Source organism: Lutra lutra, chromosome 16, assembly GCF_902655055.1.
Source record: "Lutra lutra chromosome 16, mLutLut1.2, whole genome shotgun sequence".
Taxonomy (NCBI): Eukaryota; Metazoa; Chordata; class Mammalia; order Carnivora; family Mustelidae; genus Lutra; species Lutra lutra.
Window position 1 is genome coordinate 16,184,312 of NC_062293.1, and position 25,615 is coordinate 16,209,926.

Here is a 25,615-nt window from a genome sequence, read left to right on the forward strand (position 1 = left end):
TTAAAGACCATGTTATTATATAGGTAATAAAATTATGATTTTTTTAAAAAGAAGAAGAGGCAATATAAAATTCAGGATAGTGTTACCTCAAAAAGTGGGAAGGCATGGTAAAAGGAGAGGGAAGCAACCATGTGTTGATGTAATGATACTGGAAATATTCTAGTTATTTTGTTGAGGGGAGTCATGGAAATTAGTAAAATGCTTATAGATTTATGTGTTCACTGAAAAGACAAGATGGGAAAATGTCATTCAAGAATTAGAATTTTAACCTTTATGATAACTTTTTAACTTGCCTATAACTGCTGTCACATCACTCATCACTTTTTTCAGAGGAACATTTCCATCAGCTGTAATACAAAACATAAAAAAGTCAGACATTGACACAAGACAGGAAAGCTGTGACAAGGAGCGAAGTGAAAAGTCCATATAGTCTATTAAATAATTGTGTTCACCTTAAATTTATATTCCCTGGTTTGAGCGCTTGATTCCTTATTAGTAAGGACAATGGCGTTTGGCCCATGTCCCTTGAACACAGGGTCTGACTATGACAAACATATTATCTCCAGTTCTCAGATCTTCGGAGACTTTCTTGTAAGTATGGCAAAAGAGATCATCAATAAAGGTCAATTTGTTTTGTTTTGTTTGTTTTTGGTGAACCTTACATCTAGCTCAAATACTAAGCCAGGGGCTTCACATCTTCCATCTATTCACAATAAGCTTTTCTCAAGTGTTTCAACTCCTGTGTCTGTCTCAGTATGGTGGTGACATGGGCTTATTAGATATTTGAGAAACATTAATGATCTATTAGTTCCTATCATGGATATTTTTCTCTCAATTATTTCAGGCTGTCTTGGTTAGGCATTCATTCATTTCCCCCACTGTTCCCATGTTTGTTTCTCTCTACCATTCTCTGGCATGACATCAGCTATGAATATCCTCTCAGCAGTAATCATTGTGAGTAGGGTGATAATTTCAGATGAATACAAATGAATTCAGATGAATACAGATGAATACAGGATTTCTTTTTACCTTAAGGCCAAGTTCTTCTTCATAATTCTTAAATATATCTTAAATTCATCAAATCAATCTAGTTCTAAAAATTCTTATGTATGATCCCAAGATTCTAAGCCCTCCCCTAAAAGGCAAAATAATTGTTTACAATGCTCACCATCCATAGATTGCTTTTGTAGCACACTTTTAAGCTCCTTATTTTTGAGCTTGATCCCCATGTTCCCCAGAACTGTGTTCAGGTTATTGACATTAATCTTCCCTCCTTAGAAAGAGAGGGAGATGTAAGAAAAAAAACAATAAAGACACAATATGAAAAATATTTTTTGTGCTGGTAAGTTAATTCAACTCTCAATAGGCCTGGCTGCTGGTTAGAGTTTTAACTGGAATTACCTTATTGGAAAGTGATTTGGCAATAACTATCATGATTCTTTAAAATGTTCATAACTCTTAGTCCACTAATTCCACTTTTGGGAATGCAGAAAAAGCTATGCAAAAGGGGAAGGGAAGTGTTCATTATAATCTTACTTGTGATAAAGAAAGAAAGAAAAAGAAAGAAAGAAAGAGGGAAGAAAGGAAGGGATAGAAGGAAGAAGGAAGAACCATAATTTAAATTTCTAATGACAGGGTATTGGTAAGTAAACCATTATATCTTCATTCCACAGAAAATGACATAGCCATAGCTATTACAGAAGGTGATTGCACAGGAAAAAAATGTTATTTTATAGGGTGAAGTTGTATCATGAGGTCATTTAATATATATGAATTAAAATCGTATGCCCAGTAAAAATATACATACATGAATAATGTAAACAATGCATGTGACGCTCTCTGACATTCCACAGTCAGCAAGCACATAAATAGAGTGAATCTCAGATGGACAACATTGGTTTATTATTCCATCACGTGCATTCATTTCCCCGAAACCTATTGTATTGTAACTATTTTAAGTCAATGTGATTCTAATATTGGATGTAGCTTTAATATTGTGGCCCTTAGATAAATTAGGTTAATTGCTTAACTAATTGCTTAACTATAGGGATAACAGTGTATTCCATCACTGCAAGAAAAAGTGACTATGTTTGACTTATCAAGACTGGTATGTTGGTGTCTTTTACAGAGCCTTCCAGTGGGATTTCAGAGCACTTCTGACTTGATGAGATTATTGCTAGTTTAATTATGTAGGGCTTCAGAATATTAAGAATGGTAATGATTAGATAGTAGGGTTATAGATGATTATTTTTTCTTTAATTTATATTTAGTGGGCATATAGCACCTATATATTGAAAAAAAATAGAAGAGGGACGCCTGGATGGCTCAGTCAGTTAAGTGTCTGACTCTATTTTGGCTCAGTTGTGATCTCAGGGTGATGAGATTGAGCCCCTCATTGGGCTCCATACTGGTCATGGAGCCTGCTTAGGATTGTCTCTCTCCCTCTCCTTCTCCCTTCCCCCGACACTCTCTTAAAAAAAAAAAAAAAGAAAAAAAAAGAAAAAATAGAAGAAAACTACCAGTTCACAGCTGAGCATTATGATGCTTATTTTCAGCACTGTAAAGGTTAATAGTCTAATTGGACCTATCCAAAAGACATAGAAAGACATAGAAAGACAATTGTGGAGATCCTTAGGACTGATTCCTTTGAGTCTCACACTGGGATCAAGTGTATATAGCACCAAAAAAAAATTTTTAAGATTAATATATAGAAGATTTAAGATTTAAGATTAATATATAGAAGGAATGGCAGAGGAATCATGATCTAATAACTAGGAAAAAATACAAATACGAGATTAAAAATCTCTTCTATACTTTCTCATTATATTTCTTACCCACCTTTGAAGGACTTCAAATCGGATAGCAATCTGTTCTGAAAAACTTTCTTATCATCTGTAAGAAAAGGCACAGTTCGGGACACAGAATGAGTCACAAATAGAATATAAGGGTCAGAGTTTCCTTTGTGTGACTAACTTTAGAAATCCATCCACTTTCACCTTCAAATCACGATGAAGTTAAGCAATTAAAAATTTCTCACTATGGTACAGAGTGATACATAGCGTAGAGGTAAAGCTTGGGTTCAAATTCTTGTTCTGCTGCTGCCTAGCTTTGTGGCCTTAAGGAAGAAACTGTGGCCTTTCTGTACCACAATTTCCTCTACTATAAAATGGGCATAAGGTGCCATCACTTGTGAGGTGAAGACAAACTTGGCACATCATTAGGTCTCAACAAATGTTAGCTGTTATTGTTACTAGATCCAGTAATCCATCCACTATTCACACCCCCAATATAAAACCACTAATTCAAAGGGAATCATGCACCCCCATGTTTATAGCAGCATTATTTATAATAGCCAAATTATGGAAGCTGCCCAAGTATGTAGTGATAGATAAATGGATAAAGAAGATGTGGTATATATGTATACTATATTATATATATATGGAATATATATGTTTATTATATGAGTATAATATTATTCAGCCATAAAAAATAATGAAATGTTGCCATTTGCAATGGCATGGATGGGGCTAGAGAGTATTATGCTAAGTGAAATAAGTCAGTCAGAGAAAGACAAATACCATATGATCTCACTCATCTGTGGAATTTAAGAACTAAAACAAGCAAAGGAAAAAAAAGAGAGAGAGAGAGAAAAAAAATAGGAAACAGACTCTTAACTACAGAGAACCTGCTGTAGGTGGGGTGATGGGTGAAATAGGTGATGGGGATTAAGAAGCATACTTGTGGGCACCTGGGTCACTCAGTCAGTTAAGGTCATGAACTTGGGGTCCTGGGATTGAGCCCTGTGCTGGGCTCTTACTCAGCAGGGAGTCTTATTCTTTTCCCTCTGCTCCTTTCCCTGTTTATGCTCTCTCTCTTTCTCTAATAAATAAATACAATCGTAAGAAAAAAAAAAAGAAGTACACTGGGTGATATAAGGAATTGTTGAATGACTATATTGTACTATATATGTACATATTATATGACACTATGTTAGCAGCATTGGAATTAAAATAAAATAAATTATATTTTATTAAATATTTATAAAATAAAATAAAATAAAAACTTGATTAAAAAAATAAATTGAGCATGACAGAGGGAGGCGTTTTCAGAGTTTAGCTCTGGGAGGGTTAAGGATAAGGAAAAGGGAATCTCCAGAGGCAATGCAAGGAAAAATGACTCTGGGAGAGAACAGGAATTTATGAGGACTTCTGCAATGTTACTGAGAGAGACAAGATATAAATCCTTCTTTCCTCTCCCTTTCAAAATCATTAGTAACATCTTTCTCTAACACTGATTTTGTGGAAAAGGATTCTTTTGACAGCTGGATTTTGTACTTGATTTGGCACAGAGTAACAGACTGTTTACACAGAAGCAAGAGCTGAAGGACAGGTGCCTGAACATATGTCACTTTAAAGTATAAACATCACAAGCAAAACCTTAAAACCAAACTTTCTGGAGGTTGTAGATGCAGCTCACCATCAACTGGTAGTGATTTTTGTAGATCAAGACATTCCTTATCATTGACTTCTATCCCCATGTCTCCAAGAATGTTTTTTAGATCAGTGGCATCAACCTTTTCTCCTTTGAAAATAAAGTGTTTATAGGTGAAAATTTTAGAAATTAATAACTCAATATTATGGAGGTTCAAAACTTCCAAGTTCTTGACCTATATGATATGTATTTTTAAAATATACTTAAAATAGCTTTTATTGGGGCACCTGGGTGGCTCAGTGGGTGGAGCCTCTGCCTTCGGCTCAGGTCATGGTCCCAGGGTCCTGGGATAGAGCCTTGCATCGGGCTCTCTGCTCAGCAGGGAGCCTGCTTCCTTCTCTCTGCCTGCTTCTCTGCCTAGTTGTGATCTCTGTCTCTCAAATAAATAAATAAAATCTTAAAAAAAAACAGCTTTTATTGCATCATTCTCAATTTGGGTTAAAGAGCAAAGGTAAAATGGGATGTAGAAATAGTGTATCATTAGAAGTCAAAACAGACTCGTTCCTAAATTATCAATACAAGAAAGTCTCTCATAATTTGGGGGATAATGTGTAGAATAAAATCTAGTTACCAAATTGGATAATGAATTGCCAAGAGAAATAATTATGGCAAGAGATCTTATACTGACTTATGGAATTGATTGTTCACAAAATCCACATAATCTTGAGCTTTACAAAACTTTACCTTATTTATTCATATGCTTACCTAAAATTTAGCTATTTACATGTAGGCAAAGACATATATACATATATGAGAAAAACAACTCTACAGTATATAGGACTTGTTATCAAAACAAGTTCTGTAGTTTATTTTTAAAACAGATAATTCAATGCTGAAAATAAAAAAAATAAAATTAAATAAAAAACAGATAATTCAAGATCAAATGGATTTTATCAGGCAGAAATATTTTACAATAACTGGGTAAGATGGTAAAATTAATATGACCAATAGACTACTGGGACAGTAACATTTAAAATATAATTTATTATGAGGCATTAGGGTTTCAGTGTTATAGAAACTCACCTGTAAAATCTTTCATTTTCAGTGTCACATTTTCCAGATCAACCTTCCCATCAACTGTAAAACAGAGCAGTCAAAGACAAAGAATGAGACTGTTCCTTCTTTTTTCTCTACCTATGACACCTGTCCCCAACTAGAATGTTGATATCATCTTGAATTTTAGTTCTAGACTATTAATTTTTCATCATACTTACTTAGGTATAAGGATAAGTTTTTAATTTTTTATTTATTTTATTTTTTAAAGGATTTTATTTATTTACTTGACAGAGAGAGAGGGAGAGAGAGAGCAGAAGCAGGGGGAGCAGCAGGCAGAGGGAGAGGGAGAAATAAGTTCCCTGCCAAGCAGAGAGCCCCATGCAGGGCTTGGTCCCATGACCCTCAGATCATGACCTGAGCCGAACCAAGAGTCAGACGCTTAGCTGACTGAGCCACCCAGGTATCCCTTGTCTTCATATTTGAATGACATCTTAGCTGTATATAATTTTCTTTGCCACACTTTCTTTTTCAAATTTGTAGACATTATTCCATTCTTTTCTGGAATTAAATGTTGGTTTGGAAACCTATTGCCTCCCCTCCCAATCTATTACGTGCTTTCTAACATCTGTATGTTTTAAGAATTCCTATTTTTCCTCAATAAGTAAACTAAGAATTACTTCACTGTACAATATTCTGGATCAACATTTTCTGGAACTGGTGTTGTGTCTTTGACTTGCCTTCACTTCTTCATTTTAGAAAACTTTTCTTTTTTTCCTTAAAATAGATTTGATTAAAAATTTTTATTTGCTATATTCTCTATTTTAAAGATATTTGATATTCTTATGTTGGTTCACTTTGTGAATTATCCATATATACTAGTTTTTTTAGAGAGAGAGAGAGAGAGAAGTTATCTATCCAATTTGCTTCACTCTAGATCTGGGCATTTTCGTGAGAAACCTCTAGATTTTACCAGGTTAATTTCTGAGGGAGGAGAAAGGCTAAGAGGAGTCTGTGTTATACTACTGTTTCTACTAAAAAAATCTTTTATCTCCTTAGTTGTCCTCATTAAACATTTACGGCATTAGGCTGGCCTCCTTTTATTATTTGATTGATGCTGAATTTCCTTTGCTGATTTTTTACTTTTTTGTTCTTGTTGTTCACTTTGTTAGATATTAGAGGAAAGAAAAACTAGACAGATTTTGGTTTCTTTATCATCTTAAACTGGAGTCCTCTGGATCAGTAAGCATTAAAGCAAACAGTTCCTTAAATATTTGAAAGAATTTATTCTTAAAACTCTCTGGGCCTATTACCCTTTGTTAGAGTGGTGGGTGGTGGTGGGAAATTGACAGATGTAATTATTTGATAGTTTTTTTCAACTGTCATTATTGGCCTATGCATATTTTTCACTTCTTCTTTGATCAATATTGGTGATTTACTTCTTTTACTTTGGAAAAATGTTCATTTATTAATATAATTAACATCTTAATCTCATGTTATACATAATACCTTATTATAATAATATTATTTTACTCCATATCCACAATTATATCTCTTGAAATTCTTATTGTGTTTCCCTCTATCCCTTTCTAGTCTTTCTGACTATATCTGAACAACCAAGTCTAATCATTCTTCATCATAGACTGTTCTCTTACTCACTGTTTAATGTTTCTTTTAAATGTGTCACATTCTATTTTCCTTTTCTTCTTCATGCTTTGACCTATGAATAGTTTGTCAGAACTCTAATTTTCATTATTCATAGAATACTCTGTTAATGAAGAATCTGATGTGCTTTCATTTGAGACCTACATTCAGCTACATGCTTTTAAAATTGTTCTGTTGGGGCGCCTGGGTGGCTCAGTGGGTTAAGCCGCTGCCTTCGGCTCAGGTCATGATCCCAGGTCCTGGGTTCGAGCCCCACATCGGGCTTTCTGCTCAGCAGGGAGCCTGCTTCCTCCTCTCTCTCTGCCTGCCTCTCTGCCTACTTGTGATTTCTCTCTGTCAAATAAATAAATAAAATCTTTAAAAAAAAATAAAATTGTTCTGTTGAGGGGGTGTCTGGGTGGTTCAGCCATTTAAGCGGCTGCCTTCAGCTCTGGTCATGATCCGGGTGTGTTGGGATTGAGCCGTAAGTCGGGCTCCTTGCTCAGCGGGGAGCTTGCTTCTTCCCCTCCTCAGGACCCTCCCCCCAGTTTGTGCTCTCTCTCAAATAAATGAATAAAATCTTTAAAAAATATCCTGTTGGTACTAAATACTATCATTGTTCTATTGATACTCTCAAACCCAAGCTGTCCTAAAGGGAATATATTTTTATGTACAATGCTCACCATCAACTGGTAGGTTTTGTGAAAAATCTTCAAGTTCTTTATGTGAAAGCTCAATCCCCATATTTTTCAGAAATGTGTCCAGGTTATTCATATCAACCTTTCCTCCTTAGGAGAGACAAAGATCATAAAAACAACCAGGATGTGGAAAAATTCCTTATTAGTTCATGTATATTATGGTTCTAACTTTACACATGAAGACATTAAAGCCCAGTAAGACCTAGCCAAGCATACAAGAAGGATCAGCATTAAAACTGGATGTAGAGTCTCACTGTTTGATTGTATCTTTTGTTCATATCAACATAGTATGAGTTCTAAAAGGGCTGGGTAATTTTCCAGGGATTTATGGAACATATAACATATCCATAAATATTAGAAAATACATACATAAAATTTTTAATGTAATAAAAATAATGTATATGAAAAATAAGAGAATATCTCAGATTTATCTGCTTTCTCATTATATTTCTCACTCACTTTTAAGAGTCTTCACACCATCCAGCAACCTTTTTTGGTACACCTTTCCTTCAGCTGTAAGAAAAGGCATAATTCAGGTGAGAGAAAAATAGTAAGGGAGATTCACTGAAACAATAAATATCCTACAATTCTTTCCCTAACTCCATAATTTCAAAAAGATGGACTTGTTAATAATTTTTCTGAAATTTACCTGGTTTATTCTCAAATAGTAACAAAGTTTCTTTGGAGAAAGATTTTAATGAGGCAAATTTATTCACTCTTGCATTAAAGGCAAGGATTATGGCTTAAAACTTATAAAGCATATATCTCATTTGATTTATGTTTATTGCTGGTTTCTTTCCTTACACTCTTTATTCTTCCATTTTTACATCTTTCCACTCTCAGGAGTATTAACGGAACCAAGAACAACAATACATATATGTTATTGGCAGGATTAAGTGAGAGAGCTATTGCCCACCATAATAAAAACTAAATGACCCAAATTTTCTTTGGCAAAAATCAAATAATTAAAAAGAAAGTTGCATTCTAGAAAAAAAAGTTTTAAAAAATGATTTTTTTAAAAAAAGAAAACAAAACAACCTGGTAACAATCTGGTATCATTTTAGAAGAAAATCCTACAGTCAAGCACTCTAAAGCTCCTTGAAGTATACACAGTATATTTTAAATCCTTACCATCAAGTGGTAGAGTTTTTACAAAATTAAAGTATTCCTTGTCTGTGACTTCCACTTTCATGTCTTTCAGAACATCATATACATCACTGACATCAATCTGCTCACCTAGAAAAGACAGAAATTGTGACAAAGAAGAATTTGGGAAGAACACAAAAGTAGTGAGTTATTACAATCAAATGCTGTTAACTAGCAATATTTTCACTTATGTGCCATTAAGACAACTTCATGGGTAGTTAAAAATCATATATTCTATAACAAACATAAAATTATCACCTTGAATGATTATATAAATACATAAAAAAATAAAACAAATAATAATTTGGGACTTTCCTTCACAAAATAGAAATGGAGGTAGTTTTCCTGATAGTTTGAAATTATAATAATGTTAGGAGCAGTAGAATATTAGGCACATAAGTCTAGATAGGTACATAGATTATATGCTTATATGAATATAATATACATATAAATGTACATAGTTGATGCTTATTAGAAATTGTTCCAAAAATAGGGCCTTGGGCTTCCCCAATAATTTTTGTTTTATATTATTTTTATGGTAAATAATCTTTTGATTATTATAAATAGTTTTATACTTTTGTAACTTTAGAAAGGAAAAACAATTTTGGTTTAATTAAGTCTTTTGGTTTAAATCAGTGGAAAGTGAATCTCTGAAAGCTTACTGTCTAGAATCCTAAACTTTCAATCAATAAATTAGGTATATTGCATATTTCAAATATATATGTCTAGTATGGATATTTCTTTTTATTTATTCTGCTTAGGGGTCACTTAGCTTCTTTAGATTGACACTATTTATCTGTTCTGGAAAGTTCTTTTCAAATATTGCCTCTGTCTTGCTCTCTTTATCTTTTCTTCCTGGAATTCTAGATATATGTTAGATTTTCTTATCTATCCTTGGTGTCTCATAACCTCTCTTTCATATTTCACATTTCTTTGTCTTTCTGTGCTATATGCATTGTAAGTTCCTTAGTTGTTTCTTCAGCTGTTTATAAATTACTGTTAAAATCTTCAAGTGTTTTAAATTTTTACTATTTTCATTTCTCAAAGTCTATTTGGTTCTTTATCAAATCTGCTTCCTCTTTACTCAAATGTACTCAAGCCTCTCTTTTAATTATTAAATTATATTAAGCATGCTTATTTAATAATTTTTGGTCTGATAATTTCAAAATCTAAAATCTTCACTGATCTGATTTTGCTAAAGGTTGTTCATGACAGGTATCTTACTCATAGTGTTTCATTTCCATATATATTTAATAATTTTAAACTATGAACTGCTCTTTACGTGAAATTCTTTGTTTTGAGAAGAGTATCCTTCAAGACAGGAGTCAGACTGATTCACTCTTTTTTTTTTTTAAAGATTTTATTTATTTATTTGACAGACAGAGATCACAAGTAGGCAGAGAGAGAGGGGGAAGCAGGCTCCCTGCTGAGCAGAGAGCCCGATGTGGGGCTCCATCCCAGGACCCTGGATCATGACCCAAGCTGAAGGCAGAGGCTTCAACCCACTGAGCCACCCAGGCACCCCAGACTGATTCATTCTGATGTGCATGAGGTTAGGCCAAGCTTCAGAAGCATTAACACAGTGTATCAATAGTATTCATTAAAAGACTCATTGCAAGAGATTCTTAATCTCCCCGAAACAAACTGAGGGTTGCTGGGGTGTGGGTGGGAGGGATAGGGTGGATGGGTTGTGGACATTGGGGAGGGTATGTGCTATGGTGAGTGCTGTGAAATGTGTAAGCCTGATGATTCACAGACCTGTACCCCTGGGGCAAATAATATATTATGTGTTAATAAAAAATTTTTTTTAATTAAAAAATAAATAAAAGACCCATTGCTTATTATAGCTTATCCCTTAAATCAGTAGCCTTGACTATATCCTTCTTGCTTCAGAGCAATTACAGTTTCTAAATTGCTAGGCAAAGCTTCTTCAATCTTAAGATCCCATTTAAATCTGAGGATACTGGGGCACCTGGGTGGCTCAGTGGGTTAAGCCACTGCCTTCGGCTCAGGTCATGATCCCAGGGTCCTGGGATCGAGCCCCGTATCGGGCTCTCTGCTCCCCAGGGAGCCTGCCTCCACCTCTCTCTCTGCCTGCCTCTCTGCCTACTTGTGATCTCTGTCTGTCAAATAAATAAATAAAATCTTAAAAAAAAATAAATCTGAGGATACTATATAGAATTACAATCTCTATTGTTAACTGAAAAATATCCAGTTTTTTTTTTACCAATTAGTTACTAATTATGGAATATTGCTACTTTCTCCCCATACTATTATCCATTGGTATAATACTCTCAATCAGTGACTCTATTTCCTTTAGCCTATGAAAATTTCTACTTCTATAATTATAATTTCCATAATTGTATTTCTGTATTTCAATAAGTGTCCATGTCTTAAACAGATCTTTTGGGTATTTGAGTACCACACTAACTTAATATTATTCATTGATGGGTCTTGTCTTAATAGTGAAAAGGGACCATAGTAGGTTAAAGATGCAATAATTAGTTTAGTTTTTCTTGAAAGATATAAGTCCTTCAGATACAAGGTTGGTTCAAGTGACTGAAAAATGACCCTTTCTAGAGATTTCAAATTGGTAACACTAAATGATAGGTGATATACTTTTATAGTAATTATTACTTGGTGCTTTGATTCTGGTCAAAGAAATGCTGTCTTAAAGGTAAAAAAGCCCACAGTAAAACAGATGGTATAATGACTAGAGATAATGCTTCAGCAGATCTTACTAAATAGACTATGCAGAAAAGAGTTAACATAGCAGGCCTGAGGCTACTACCTTTAGAAGAGCCTGCTTGTTATTCATACTTGGCTGGTATCTGGGAACTTGGATTTCAGAATGTTTCCTCTAATACCAACTGAAAATGCTAGTTCACTGTGCCTAAACTTGTGTAAACAATGTGATTTCTGGTGAATACCTGTTTTTCTTCCGGGAGTCTGGTATATTGATAGCTGATAGGCAGGGGGTGCCTATGTGAATAGCCCTAAATAAAAAACCTTGGGGACTGAGACTCCAACAGGCTTCCCAGGGCATCCGTGTGTAACTACATCTTTGCTGCTGGAAATAAGGTATGTTACGTGTAACCCCTCATAAGAAGGAGAGCATAGGAAGTCTGCACATGGATTCTTCTAGAAGCTTCCTATATCTTTTTTTCTTACTGATCCAAGCTATGTCCTTGGTGTTCGCTCTTTGTATCATATAGTAGTATGGGTTTTGACAAATGCAATATGTTATGTAGTCACCATTACGGTAACATACGGAATAATTTCACTGACCTACAGTTCTGTTGTGGCCCTTATATCTCGTCTCCCTATGCCTCCCTATGCCACCCCCCTAAACTCCTGGCAATCACTGACTTTTCCACATCTTTCCCCAGATTGATAGCTCATTTCTTTTTATCACTGAATAATATTTCATTATATGGATATATCACAGTTTGTTTATCCATTCTTCTATTCAAGGACATCTTATTTGCTTGAAAATTTTGGCAATTATAAATAAAGCTGCTACAAATATTTGTGTACAGATTTTGTGTTCACATGTTTTCAACTTATTTGGGTAAATACCTAATTTGTGGTTATTGGTTCTTATGAAAAGAGTAGGTTTAGCCTTGTAAGAAACTGCCAAATTGTCTTCCAAAGTAACTGTACCATTTTGCATTCCTCTTGCTGGCCATTTTAATAGGTGTGTAGTGTTCCCTCGTTATTTTAATTTGCAATTCTCTAATGACATGTGATGTTGAACATCTTTTCATATCCTTATCCGCTATCTGTATATCTTCTTTGGTGAGGTGAATATTCAGAGCTTTTGCTCACTTTTTAATTAGCTTGTTTCCTCATTGTTGAGTTTTTTTTTTTTTTAAAGATTTTATTTATTTATTTGACAGAGAGATCACAAGCAGGCAGAGAGGCAGGCAGAGAGAGAGGAGGAAGCAGGCTCCCCGCTGAGCAGAGAGCCTGATGTGGGGCTCAATCCCAGGACTCTGAGATCATGACCTGAGCCGAAGGCAGCGGCCTAACCCACTGAGCCACCCAGGCGCCCCTCATTGTTGAGTTTTAAGAATTCTTTGAATATTTTTGATATAAGCCCCTTATCAGATATGTGTTTTGCAAATATTTCCTGCCAGCCTGTGGTTCATCTTCTCATTTTTAAAAAATTAACATTCTTTTTGAAGGACCTTTTAAAGATAGGAAAACCAAGTATAGGATCAGAGTCAAAGACTCCATTATAGAAGCACAAAATTTGACCTCAATTTTGTAAAGAAATAATTGGAATGGTCAGGTTATAATATCCATAAGGGTAAGATCTGGCAAAGCCAAGATTGCTACCTGGTTGCATCAGATAATATTTCAAATTGACATTTACCAGAATCTTACATAAAACAACCCATCACTATAGGAACAAATTTTCCACATTATTAAACACTGATTAAGATATTTTATATTATACTAGAGAGTATCACCAATTCATGCCTCATCTGAAATCAAAATAATTATGGAAAATCTGTAACTTTGAGCCCTGGATTAGAATCACACCCTAAGGAACCCTCTGGGCATATCCAAATGGATTTTATATAGTTGCTTCTCTCTGAGTTATGAATATATACTAATAATATTATGTTTATTTTCTGGATGGGTTGAAACACTCTTTCGTCAAAAATCTATAGCACTCATACTGGCCAACAAACTTTGGATATCCTGCTACCTATTTAGAGCATTCCATCTTATCTGTTCAATTATAGGGCAATATTCTTCATTTTTGTAATTATTCATGATTATACAAGAATTATATAAGGTATAGTAATAATTGTATAATGTATAATAATAATTGTCCATTATTTAAAACTTCAATGTATTTGAACACCAGAACTTCTGGAAAAATGGAAGAGACATTATCAGAATTGCAAAATTATATTAGAGACTTAAATTGAGGTTCCACAGAGTGTCCAGGAAGCAGGTGGTTCATATAAGTCACCTGCTGACCCAAGATCCAAGATCCTCAGAACAAGTGGAAAACTGCATGAAGTAGAGAGCTTCCATCCAAGACCGTGAGAATAAGAAAACACTGATTGTCAGTGCTTTGCATATTTTTCACATATTTTTATTCATTATTTTTGTCATATCTTTTTTTTTTCATTATTTAGTACTATACACTTCTGACTTAGCCTATCATGATCTCCCTTACTTCCACCAATAACTTATTGAGGTTTAAGTTTTACTAGAGACAATCACTTCACTAGAGTTAGGACAATCCTAACTCTATAACTCAGTCTTTTACTAGCAAATCAATTTAAAGAATTACTGTAGGGCTAATTGAAAATTTATGTGTATGAAGTGTGCATGGCTTTCCAATGTTCTCAGTGGATCTTGTCTTCTTAGTCCAAAGGGATAGAAACTTTTCTGGGGAAATAAATAATATCTGGTGGAAGAGATTCCTAAGTATAATGTATTTTATCCATAGTAATAAAAAATTTGTAACTGACTTAGCATATAATATAGTTCATACCCTATCATTCAGTACAATAAGCCAGTTAAAATTTCCTAGATAAACAACAGAATTGCTTTGAATTTTTTTTTGACCAACTACAGGAGGGTGTGCACCTTTTTAAATAATGCATATTGTATTTCGATCCACACTACAGATCTAACTTATCTAAGAAAAGACAACTTGGGTATGTAAAATAGACTTAAGGCATTATAGGAACTGGTCTTCTTTCAGGCCTGAGAAATATTGGACCATGATTCTAGAGTGCTTTTCATTTCCTTCTTATAATACCTTCAGCTAGTTTTGTTTGTCTCACAGCTATTTGAAGTCTGCTTTTCAGAGTCTTAAATGCTTCTGTGTAGCCAGTGTATGAACAAATAATTAAATAAATGATTCAAAGACAAAACCAGGATGAAATTATCCTGACATTCAGATGTCAGCTCCTCTGAAGAAAAATCTATAATAGTGAGGTCTGGACAGTTCTTGATGACCTCTCCTGTGCTTTTGGTTGAGTGAAGATCAAAAAAGGTGGAATGAAGAATAAAAATATTCCCACATTATTAAGAAAAGGCTGTTGCCATGGCTATAATAGAACATTATCAAATGAATATAAATTATGAAAAACAAAACAAAATGTGTTTGTACAGTGCCATCTTCCATTGCTAGGAGAACAACAAAGACCTAAGGTCACCTCTTATATTATGCAGAGTTAATATCAGATTTAAAAATATAACATTGTCTGTTATTTATAATAAAAGGCATGTCTTTATAATGTTAGAGGAAAATACTACATATAATATGTAAGGCTAATATAATTGTCCAAGAAATTATATTGTTGATGACTTATTCAAATAATTATGGCTACATATAGTATCTCAGTTATAACCTAAATCTTAAAATTTCTGTCTTATGTAAAGACCTAGTACCTCTGTTGCAAAAGCACAGATTATAAAAAAAAAATCACAGATTTTTAAGCAGGTAGAAATGTTTAATTAATGTTAATTAATGAAAATGTTTAATTAATAAGGGTTAAAATGGTGAAATTAATAAGGGACTAAAGGGATGGTGGAAAATATCATTAAAACAGTGTAAAGAATTGTTATTTTTCACTTACCTAAAGCAGTTCTCAATTCTTCCATCAATGTATTTAGTTTGACCTTCCCTTTATCTGTAAGTTAAGACAAAATTTAGACACTGGTAATCCAAACTCCAAAAAACCCATAAAGCATAAAATATTTAAATTATGAAGTAGAGCCCAGATGAAAGCTTTCACTGTATCTTGTCCTTCTTAAATTTATAATTCTTGGATTTTAATAATAGATAGCTCCATTATCTTCCAGGGGCACTAAGATTCTTTGAATCATAAAGTCTATCTTAGGAAAAATGTTCTCTCAAGTCTTTTGGATTCATTCTATTTCTAATTCCATGTTTCTCTAGGAATGGTTGATAACACATGACTGGTATGCATTTAAAACCATTGTTTAAACCATAAGAAACTCAATCTCAGAAAACAAACTGAGGGTTGCTGGATGGGTAGGAATTAGGAGGAATGAGGTGCCTAGGTGATGGACACTGGGGAGGGTATGTGCTATGGTGAGTGCTGTGAATTGCATAAGACTGATCAATCACAGACCTGTACCCCTGAAACAAATAATACATTATATGTTAATAAAAATAAAACTATTGTTTATGGTATTATGTTATTTTCTATCATTGGAGAAAGACAAAGAATCCCAGGAAAAGGAGAAATGAAGAGCACAGTGTGTGGTAAACTAAAGCTTTTAAATTTTGCTTGAGGGAAAAAATGCCATGTAGGGAGTGGAAAGATGAGTTGAAAGAGATTGGTTGGAGCTAACATTTTAGACCTTGGATTTAGACTGCCTGGAATAGAGCAGTGAAAGAAAAAGGTAAAAATCCTGGCTCCACAAAATTTACATTAATTTTGTTTTATTTATGGCTGTATTCCTAAGGCTGAAACAGAGCCTGCTAGGTGTTAGGTGTTCAATAGGTAGTCACATGAATGAATAAATTAATTTATCATAAAAGTGCTAACATTGTGGCATATTGTAAGACTCAATGCATGTAAGTTGTGAAGGGTCAGTGAAAGGTTTTAACTGGAAGAATTACTAGGTCAGATTTTCACTCTAGTGAAGTCATCTTGTGAGTGTGTGTAGAATGAATTTAAGGCAATGGGACCAGTGGGTGTTATACTAGTCAGGAGCCTTCTGTAGTAGTGTAAGCAAAGAATGATGAGGATTTAAGAGTAGCATAGCCAAAAAAAAAAAAAAAAAAAAAAAAAAAAAAAAAAAAAAAAAAGAGTAGCATAGCAAAGACAGAGATAGATTGGGGATATTCTTAAGAGGAAAAATGAAGGAACATGAGAAGTTAAAGATAAATTTCTGATTTATTTCATGGGTAAGTGTGGGTGGATAACAGTGGCAGAAAAATAAAAAAAATAAAGAATTAGGAATTTAACAGGGAAAATAGTTTACCTTTTATATGTTGAATTCAGATTTCCATTGAGAAATCTATATCTCAACAGAGATTTGTTGATATAGGAGATCTCTTAATTGACCTCCCCTTAACTACCCTGATGGCCTGAACTATATTCATCATTTCTACTGTAAAATATTCATACCGATGCTGATGGCATGTTAAAGTTACATCTAGTAAGCTATACTTTTAGTAAGCCAACACATTTGAGTTCCTATGGGTTGAGTTGTTGAGTTTGTTTCCAGGTTTGTTTATAAAGAGTTGTACTTATTAAATTGATAATTTAATCATTATACAAACTGATGAACTATAAATGGAAAAGGGAGTTATTACCATAAAAGCAAATTTGAATGATTTGAGAAGCTTATTGTAAAGCTGAATTTGGTGTGGATAAATAACTATAAAAAGACTGGGGAAAGAATGAAAATCTAGATGGATTCTGACAGAAATTTCTGCTCAACTTCTAAAAAAAGTACTTTGCTCCACTTAAATAATCCAAAAATTTGTATGGAACCAGAAGAGACCCCGAATCTCTAAGGAAATGTTGAAAAACAAAAATAAAACTGGGGGCACCACGTTACCTGATTTCAAGCTTTACTACAAAGCTGTGATCACCAAGACAGCATGGTACTGGCATAAAAACAGACACATAGACCAGTGGAACAGAGTAGAGAGCCCGGATATGGACCCTCAACTCTATGGTCAGTTAATCTTCAACAAAACAGGAAAAAATATACAGTGGAAAAAAGACAGTCTCTTCAATAAATGGTGCTGGGAAAACTGGGCAGCTATATGTAGAAGAATGAAACTCGACCATTCTCTTACACCGTACACAAAGTTAAACTCAAAATGGATAAAAGACCTCAACGTGAGACAGGAATCCATCAGAATCCTAGAGGAGAACATAGGCAGTAATCTCTTCGATATCAGCCACAGCAACTTCTTTCAAGATATGTCTCCAAAGGCAAAGGAAACAAAAGCCAAAATAAACTTTTGGGACTTCATCAAAATCAAAAGCTTCTGCACAGCAAAGGAAACAGTCAACAAAACAAAGAGGCAACCCACGGAATGGGAGAAGATATTTGCAAATGACAGTACAGACAAAAGATTGATATCCAGGATCTATAAAGAACTCCTCAAACTCAACACACACAAAACAGACAATCATATCAAAAAATGGGCAGAAGATATGAACAGACACTTCTCCAATGAAGACATACAAATGGCTATCAGACACATGAAAAAATGTTCATCATCACTAGCCATCAGGGAGATTCAAATTAAAACCACATTGAGATATCACCTTACACCACTTAGAATGGCCAAAATTAGCAAGACAGGAAACAACGTGTGTTGGAGGGGATGTGGAGAAAGGGGAACCCTCTTACACTGTTGGTGGGAATGCAAGTTGGTGCAGCCTCTTTGGAGAACAGTGTGGAGATTCCTCAAGAAATTAAAAATAGAGCTTCCCTATGACCCTGCCATTGCACTACTGGGTATTTACCCCAAAGATAGAGATGTAGTGAAAAGAAGGGCCATATGTACCCCAATGTTTATAGCAGCAATGGCCACGGTCGCTAAACTGTGGAAAGAACCAAGATGCCCTTCAACGGACGAATGGATAAGGAAGATGTGGTCCATATACACTATGGAGTATTATGCCTCCATCAGAAAGGATGAATACCCAACTTTTGTAGCAACATGGACGGGACTGGAAGAGATTATGCTGAGTCAATTATCATATGGTTTCACTTATTTGTGGAGCATAACAAATAGCATGGAGGACATGGGGAGTTAGGAGAAGGCAGCTGGGGGAAATTGGAAGGGGAGGTGAACCATGAGAGACTATGGACTCTGAAAAACAATCTGAAGGGTTTGAAGAGGTGGGGGGGTGGGAGTTTGGGGGAACCAGTTGGTGGGTATCAGAGAGGAGCATGGAGCTGCATGGAGCACTGGGTGTTACAAAAACAATGAATACGGGGCGCCTGGGTGGCTCAGTGGGTTAAAGCCTCTGCCTTCGGCTCAGGTCATGATCCCAGGGTCCTGGGATCGAGCCCCGGGTCAGGCTCTCTGCCCCGCAGGGAGCCTGCTTCCTCCCCCTCTCTCTCTGCCTGCCTCTCTCCCTACTTGTGATTTCTCTCTCTCTGTCAAATAAATAAAATCTTAAAAAACAAACAAACAAACAAAAAACAATGAATACCGTTATGCTGAAAATAAATTAAAAAAAATTTATTCTAAAAAAAACCAAACTGAAAATGGGAGTGTATTTCAGATGATAAAGGAGTATTTTTGTACAAGAAAATCTTCAAAGAGTATGGCTACATTAAGTTAAAATGTAGTCCCTTTTTTTCATGGAAAGAAAACATGCATAGTACATATATATCACTTTTATTATTCCTTACTCTAATTGGAATTTTAGAGTATCTGATCAAATACTTGCTCCCATTATGCTACATAAAAAGACCTCACTGTCCTAGCCCGAAATGCATGAAATAAGTATAGGTTTGAGATAAAAGATTTGAAATCTTAAATACATATGGTTAATTGGAGTCAGCCAGGAAGAGTGTAGAAAGAACAATACTTTGAAAATAGAACTGTTATATTACTATCATTTAAGCCAGTGATTTTTTTCAGGTTTTATTTATTTATTTGACAGAGAGAGATCACAAGTAGGCAGAGAGGCGGGCGGCGGGGGGCGGGGGCGGGGAGCAGGCTTTCTGCTGAGCAGAGAGCCTGACTCGGGGCTCCATCCCAGGACCCTGAGATCATGACCTGAGCTGAAAGCAGAGGCTTAACCCACTGAGCCACCCAGGAACCCCTAAGCCAGTAATTTTCAAAATTTTTTACTGTAAGTCACACTAAGAACTCTAAACACACACACACACACACACACACACACACAAAATTGATTATGAAGGTTCATGAAACAATATCTAGCTTTACTATCTCAGTAAAAAATACTGACTTAACCCTCTAGTTTGAAGGGAGAAAGAAAAGCCTATATAAAAAGTAAGCCTATGAACAAGAGTGCCCATTCTCACCACTCCTATTCAACATAGGACTAGAAGTCTAAGCCAGAGCAATCAGACAAGAAAAAAGAAGACATCCAAATAGGAAAGGAAGAAGCATAATTGTCTTTGTTTGCAGAATGATATGATCTTAAATGTAGAAAATCCTAAAGACTCCACCAAAAACTGTCAGAGCTAATCAATGAATTCAGTAAAGTTGCAGTATACAAAATCAGCATACAGAAATCCAGTTGCATTTCTATAAACTTTATATTTGAAAAAGATATAAAGAAAATAATACCACTCACAATGGCATAAAAGAAACAACAAAATACTTGGAAATAAATTTAAATAAGGAGGTGAAAGATCTATACAATGAAAACTATAAAACCATGATGAAAAAAATTGAAAAAAAAAACAAATGGAAATATAGCTCACATTCATGGGTCAGAAAAATTAATATTGTTAAAATGTCTGTATTACCAAAAGTTATTTATAGATTCACTCGAATTCCTATAAAAATTCCAATGGTAGTTTTTCACAGACATAGGAAAAAAATCCTTAAGTTTATATGGAACCACAGAAGACCCTGAATAGTCAAAGCAATACTGAGAAAGAACAAAGCTGGAGGCATTACCCTTCTTGATTTCAAATGACACTATAGAGTGATTATTGAAAGATATGAATTTAGTGCCATTGTGTTACCTGTAGAGCTGGTGTTTCTGGTGATGTTTTCTGGTCCTTTCTAGTCTTTGTTGCTATTGGTCTTTTTATTTTCACCCTAGAGAGTCCCCCTTAAAATTTCTTGCAGGGCTGGTTTAGTGGTCACGAACTCCTTTAGTTTTTGTTTGTTTGGGAAACTCTTTCTTTCTATTCTGAATGACAGTCTTGCTGGTTAAGATGGATAGAGGAACTGAATAGCCATCTTTCCAAAGAACACACACAAGTGGCCAACAGATACATGAAAAGGTGTTCAATATCACTCATTATCAGGGAAATGTAAATTAAAACCACAATGAGATAGCACTTCAAACTTATTAGAATGGCTCTCATCAGAAAGATAAGAGATAACAAATGCTGGTGGGGATGTGGAGGAGAGGAAACCCTTGCTCTTCGTTGATGGGAATAAACAGTCATTGCAGTCATTGTGGAAAACAGAATAGAGGTTCCTTAAGAAATTAAAGATAGAACTACCATATGATCCATTAATCCCATAACACAGCATAAAATTTAAAAGCCCACTTTGAAATAGGATTCAAAAAGATATATATACTCCCATGTTCACTGTAATGTTAATCACAATAGTTAAGTTATATGTCTGTCAGTGGATGAATGGGTAAAGAAGATGTGGTATATTATATACAATAGAAAATTACTCAGCCACGAGAAAGAAGGAAATCTTGCCATTTGTGACAACATGGATAAACTTTGAGGGTATTATGGTAAGTGAAATAAGTTAGATGGAGAGAGACTAATACTATATGATATCACTTACATGTGGAATCTAAAAATGCTGAACTCGGGGTGTGTAGGTACTACTGTTGGTTGAGCATTTGACTCTTGGTTTCGACTCAGGTTGTAATCTCAAGGTGGTGGGATCAAGCTTAGTGTGGAGTCTGCTTAAGACTCTCTCTCCTTCCCTTTCTGCCCTTCCCTGCTCTCAAATAAAACTTTAAAAAATAACAAAAGCAAACACTGAGGTCATAGAAACAGTCGAATTATCATTGCCAGGGGCTGAGGGAGGAGGTGGGAAAATGGAGAGATGTTAGGTAAAGGTTATAAACTCCCATTTCTAGTGTGAATGAATTCTGAGAATATAATACAGAATGGTGATTATAGTTAACAACACTGTATTATATACTTGAAAGTTCCTAAGAGTAGATCTTAAATGTTTTCACCATAAAAAAAAAGATAATTATGTAATGTCGCAGAGGTGTTAACTATGGCAGTAATCATTTTGCAATATGCAAATATGTCAAATCAACAGGTTGTACTTAAGCTTACACAATGTTATATGCCAATTACATCTCAGTAAAGATGAAAACAAGAAGTACCCCTTAAAAAGTACAGTTATGTGCTTACCAGCATCTGGCAGTCTTTCTATCAGATCCATGAACTCTTTTTCTTTGATGCTGATTCCCATGTTTTCTAAAAGAGTGTCCAGCTTGTTGACATCAACATCGCCTTCTAAGTAAGGAGCAGAAAAGAAATATAGTAAAAATGAATGTTTCTAAAACTGGACCATGCATTCACTGCTATGTTATTATTCCTTTTCATCAAGCATGTGTTTTATTCCAATAAAAAACATTTCATCCATTTCTTAGTATTATTAAGGTTTTCAAGACAAACACCAAAAACCCAGTTTTGCCCAGGAATAGGAAAATAAAAATTCTTCTCAATTTTCTATTAGGATTTTGAAAAGCTAGAGCTAGAGATGACTGACATAATATTGTTTTTGTTGTCTGCACTTTCAAATTATTTGCCTCCGCTTTTGACTGAAATCTTTATCTGACAATGTTCCTTCTTCACATTTTGTTTTGCGTTTTAAATCTTGTTTCTCTGGGGTTGAGTTAGGAAAATCCAAGAAAGTTTAATACTTTCTGCTAAATCTTAGTGCAAGAAACTGCTTGGTTTATCTGGTAAAATTCAGATTTACTGAAGAAAGCATAAATAAATACAATGACATAGGAAAGGATGATTCATGTTTTAACAACACAAATAACGGTTTTAGATTCAGTCCTTTCCCTGTGCTTCTTACTCACGTTTGAGAGACTTTATGTCCTTCATCAACCTTTTCTGATACACTTTTCCATCAGCTATAAAAAATGAGATATTTTGAAAATGGAGTCAGAAAGATAGCACACTTTATTTATTTATTTATTTCTATTATGTTCAGGTAGCCACCATATAAATACACATCTTTTAATTTCAGGAAGAATTTAGAATCTTTGCATAGGAATATTTCAAATGCAAATAGATAAATAGACATACCAAAATGTTCACTCTCAATGGTAAAGGAGTGAATTGCAAATCATAATCATGAGATGCTCTTTTTCTCCCCCCTGTATTGAGAATGTAGAGAAAATAACATCCTAAAATATTATTTGTGGGAGATCAAATTACAATATTCTGGAAGGATATGTGAGAAAACAAACAAAATATCTTCCATTTTACAACTCTACTTAAGGAATTTATCTTTTTTTTTTTTATTAATTTTTTATTTTTTCAGCATAACAGTGTTCATTATTTTTGCACCACAACCAGTGCTCCATGCAATCCGTGCCCTCTACCATACCCACCACCTGGTGCCCCCAACCTCCCACCCCCCACCCCTTCAAAATTCTCAGATCGTTTTTCAGAGTCCATAGTCTCTCATGGTTCACCTCCCCTTCCAATTTCCCTCAACTCCCTTCTCCTCTCCATCTCCCCTTGTCCTCCATGCTATTTGTTATGCTCCACAAATAAGTGAAACCAAGGAATTTATCTTGAAAAATTTTGGAATATTTGCAAAGATTTATTCACAAAGTTGCCAAATAAAAAAAGAATCTACATTCATAGATGGAGAACTAGAAAAAATATACATCAAAATTCTCATAATAGTTGTTGCTTTTAGTTGGGAAAAGAGATGGTTTTATTTTCACTTATCTTCATCATCAAGGTTTCTGTGATAAATATACATGTTAATATTGTGAAGAGGTGAGAATTATAAGTAAATTAATATACACATATTATCTATTAATCTATCATCTACTGAGAACTAGAAGGAAGTGTACCAAAATATTAATAATGGTTTTTTGGGTTATTGGATTAAAAAACATTTTTTATAAATTTTTTGGGTTTTATTTAATCTAATGAGGAAGTTAAGAATTGTGGCTTTTTCTCAATGCACAAAACTACCCACTTATTGGCAAACTATATATTCGATGCTGCAGAAACACATATAGCTACATTATTAGCTGGTGCTGGGAAAACTGGATGCCTTCCTCCTTCTCTTCTTTATCTTTTAAAAAATCCTTTTTGGGCGCCTGGGTGGCTCAGTGGGTTAAGCCGCTGCCTTCGGCTCAGGTCATGATCTCAGGGTCCTGGGATCGAGTCCCGCATCGGGCTCTCTGCTCAGCAGGGAGCCTGCTTCCCTCTTTCTCTCTCTCTGCCTGCCTCTCCGTCTACTTGTGATCTCTCTCTGTCAAATAAATAAATAAAATCTTTAAAAAAAAGAAATCCTTTTTTTTTTAAACAAATCCAGCTGATCAGCAACCTGAGGGCTGAGTAATGCACTTTGCCTTTGATAGCAACTTATAATTTAAATGGGTTAGACTGACGATTTTTAAATAAAAATCCAAAGTGATGAAATTTTTCTTTGTATTTGCATTAACTTTTTAATATTTAAAAAACATTTTTCGTTTTAATTTGTAATTTTTCTCTTCTTTCTTTCTTTCTTCTTCTTCTTCTTCTTTTTTTTTTTTTTTTTGAATTCAAGAACTATTTATTGAGTGCCTGTTATGTGCTAGATACTGTTCCAGGTACTTGGGACACATCAGAGAACATGACAAAGGTCCCTGCCCTCATGGAGCTTACAGTCTGGCGCTTCCTAGTCCTGTACCGGTGGACTGTCTGGGACCGGGCAGGCCCCCGCCCCTCCCTGTGCCGGATGTGGGCATCCACAGGCCTGGCTCAGACGTGGGCAACGTGCCTGCTGCACTGTCAGTGCCAAACAGGACACCCAGCCCCAACCCACCCAGACAGCAGAAAGGGCTGGAAGTTGACTTTTAATAATAAAGTACAAGGGGGACAGGCAGAGGGACTTGAGCCGGGTGGTCAGGTGTCCTACCGCGCCGGGGCCTGGGCTAGCTACACGAAGTGCTGCTGCTTGGTGGCTGCCTTGCTGGCAAGGTCCTTGGCCTTCTCTGTAGCTGCCAGTGCTGTCTCCTTCGCCTTCTCCTTGGCTTCCTTGGCTGTCTCAACGAGGGTTTTGGAAGGGGCCTCACCCTGCAGCTTGGCCAAGATGTACTCAAAGCCCTTCATAGTCTTGGTCACATTGCTTTTGAACCGGGCAAGACCAAACTCCTGGACGGCTCTGGAGACACCAAATAAGCTAGAGGAGACCCAGGCTTCCCCGCGGATCTCGGTCCAGCCGCTGTCATCAGAGTTCACACGGTAAACACATCGTTCCTCCACCACCATCAGCCGGGCGTGTTGATGTTCCAGGTGAAGGCGGTCATGGTCTGGTTCGGCGGGTCCACAATAGAATCCTCCAGGATGTACACCGAGTGAGCGACATTGGCAGGAAACAGTCGCTCGGCCCAGCCGGGCATCCTGTTGGTCTTGGTCAGGAGACACCGGGACAGGAGTTTCTGGTCAGGGGTCACCTCCCGGTGCACTATGTCTTCCGTCGACATATTTGCTATAGGGATTCGGGTACCGCTGCCAGACGGCAGCGAACACTTGGTCCCAGGAACTCCGGAGCACTCTCTGGCCCAGGAAAGACTTCACCATCGTCCCGGCCGGGGCGGGCTCAGCACCCGCGCAGCATCTGGGGTGCGAAGCCGCGGGGTGGGGCACGCGGAGACCGGGCCGGGGCTCGGCGCACGCCCGGCAGGCTCGCAGCTCAGTCACCACCGCGCCGCGGCCAAGGAGCCGCCACCGCC

At 35.8% G+C, this 25,615-nt stretch overlaps 1 protein-coding gene and 1 pseudogene across 7 annotated transcripts in view; both read right to left on the reverse strand.

The window, feature by feature from the left end:
- EFCAB3 (EF-hand calcium binding domain 3) overlaps positions 1 to 25,615 on the reverse strand; it is a 249,031-nt gene that overhangs the window by 126,546 nt on the left and 96,870 nt on the right. For 6 of the 7 annotated variants that reach the window (XM_047708870.1, XM_047708871.1, XM_047708868.1 and 3 more), the window contains 11 exons: positions 22,733 to 22,786; positions 22,053 to 22,157; positions 15,584 to 15,637; positions 8,958 to 9,062; positions 8,286 to 8,339; positions 7,812 to 7,916; positions 5,515 to 5,568; positions 4,477 to 4,581; positions 2,839 to 2,892; positions 1,169 to 1,273; positions 294 to 347 (listed from right to left, as the gene is read on the reverse strand). In XM_047708870.1, the coding sequence (XP_047564826.1) occupies positions 294 to 347; positions 1,169 to 1,273; positions 2,839 to 2,892; positions 4,477 to 4,581; positions 5,515 to 5,568; positions 7,812 to 7,916; positions 8,286 to 8,339; positions 8,958 to 9,062; positions 15,584 to 15,637; positions 22,053 to 22,157; positions 22,733 to 22,786 (849 nt within the window). Of the gene's footprint in view, positions 1 to 293; positions 348 to 1,168; positions 1,274 to 2,838; positions 2,893 to 4,476; positions 4,582 to 5,514; positions 5,569 to 7,811; positions 7,917 to 8,285; positions 8,340 to 8,957; positions 9,063 to 15,583; positions 15,638 to 22,052; positions 22,158 to 22,732; positions 22,787 to 25,615 lie in introns of those variants that run through there. The other variant, XM_047708873.1, reaches the window with a different exon arrangement.
- LOC125087985 (PRELI domain-containing protein 1, mitochondrial-like) lies at positions 24,724 to 25,478 on the reverse strand (annotated as a pseudogene).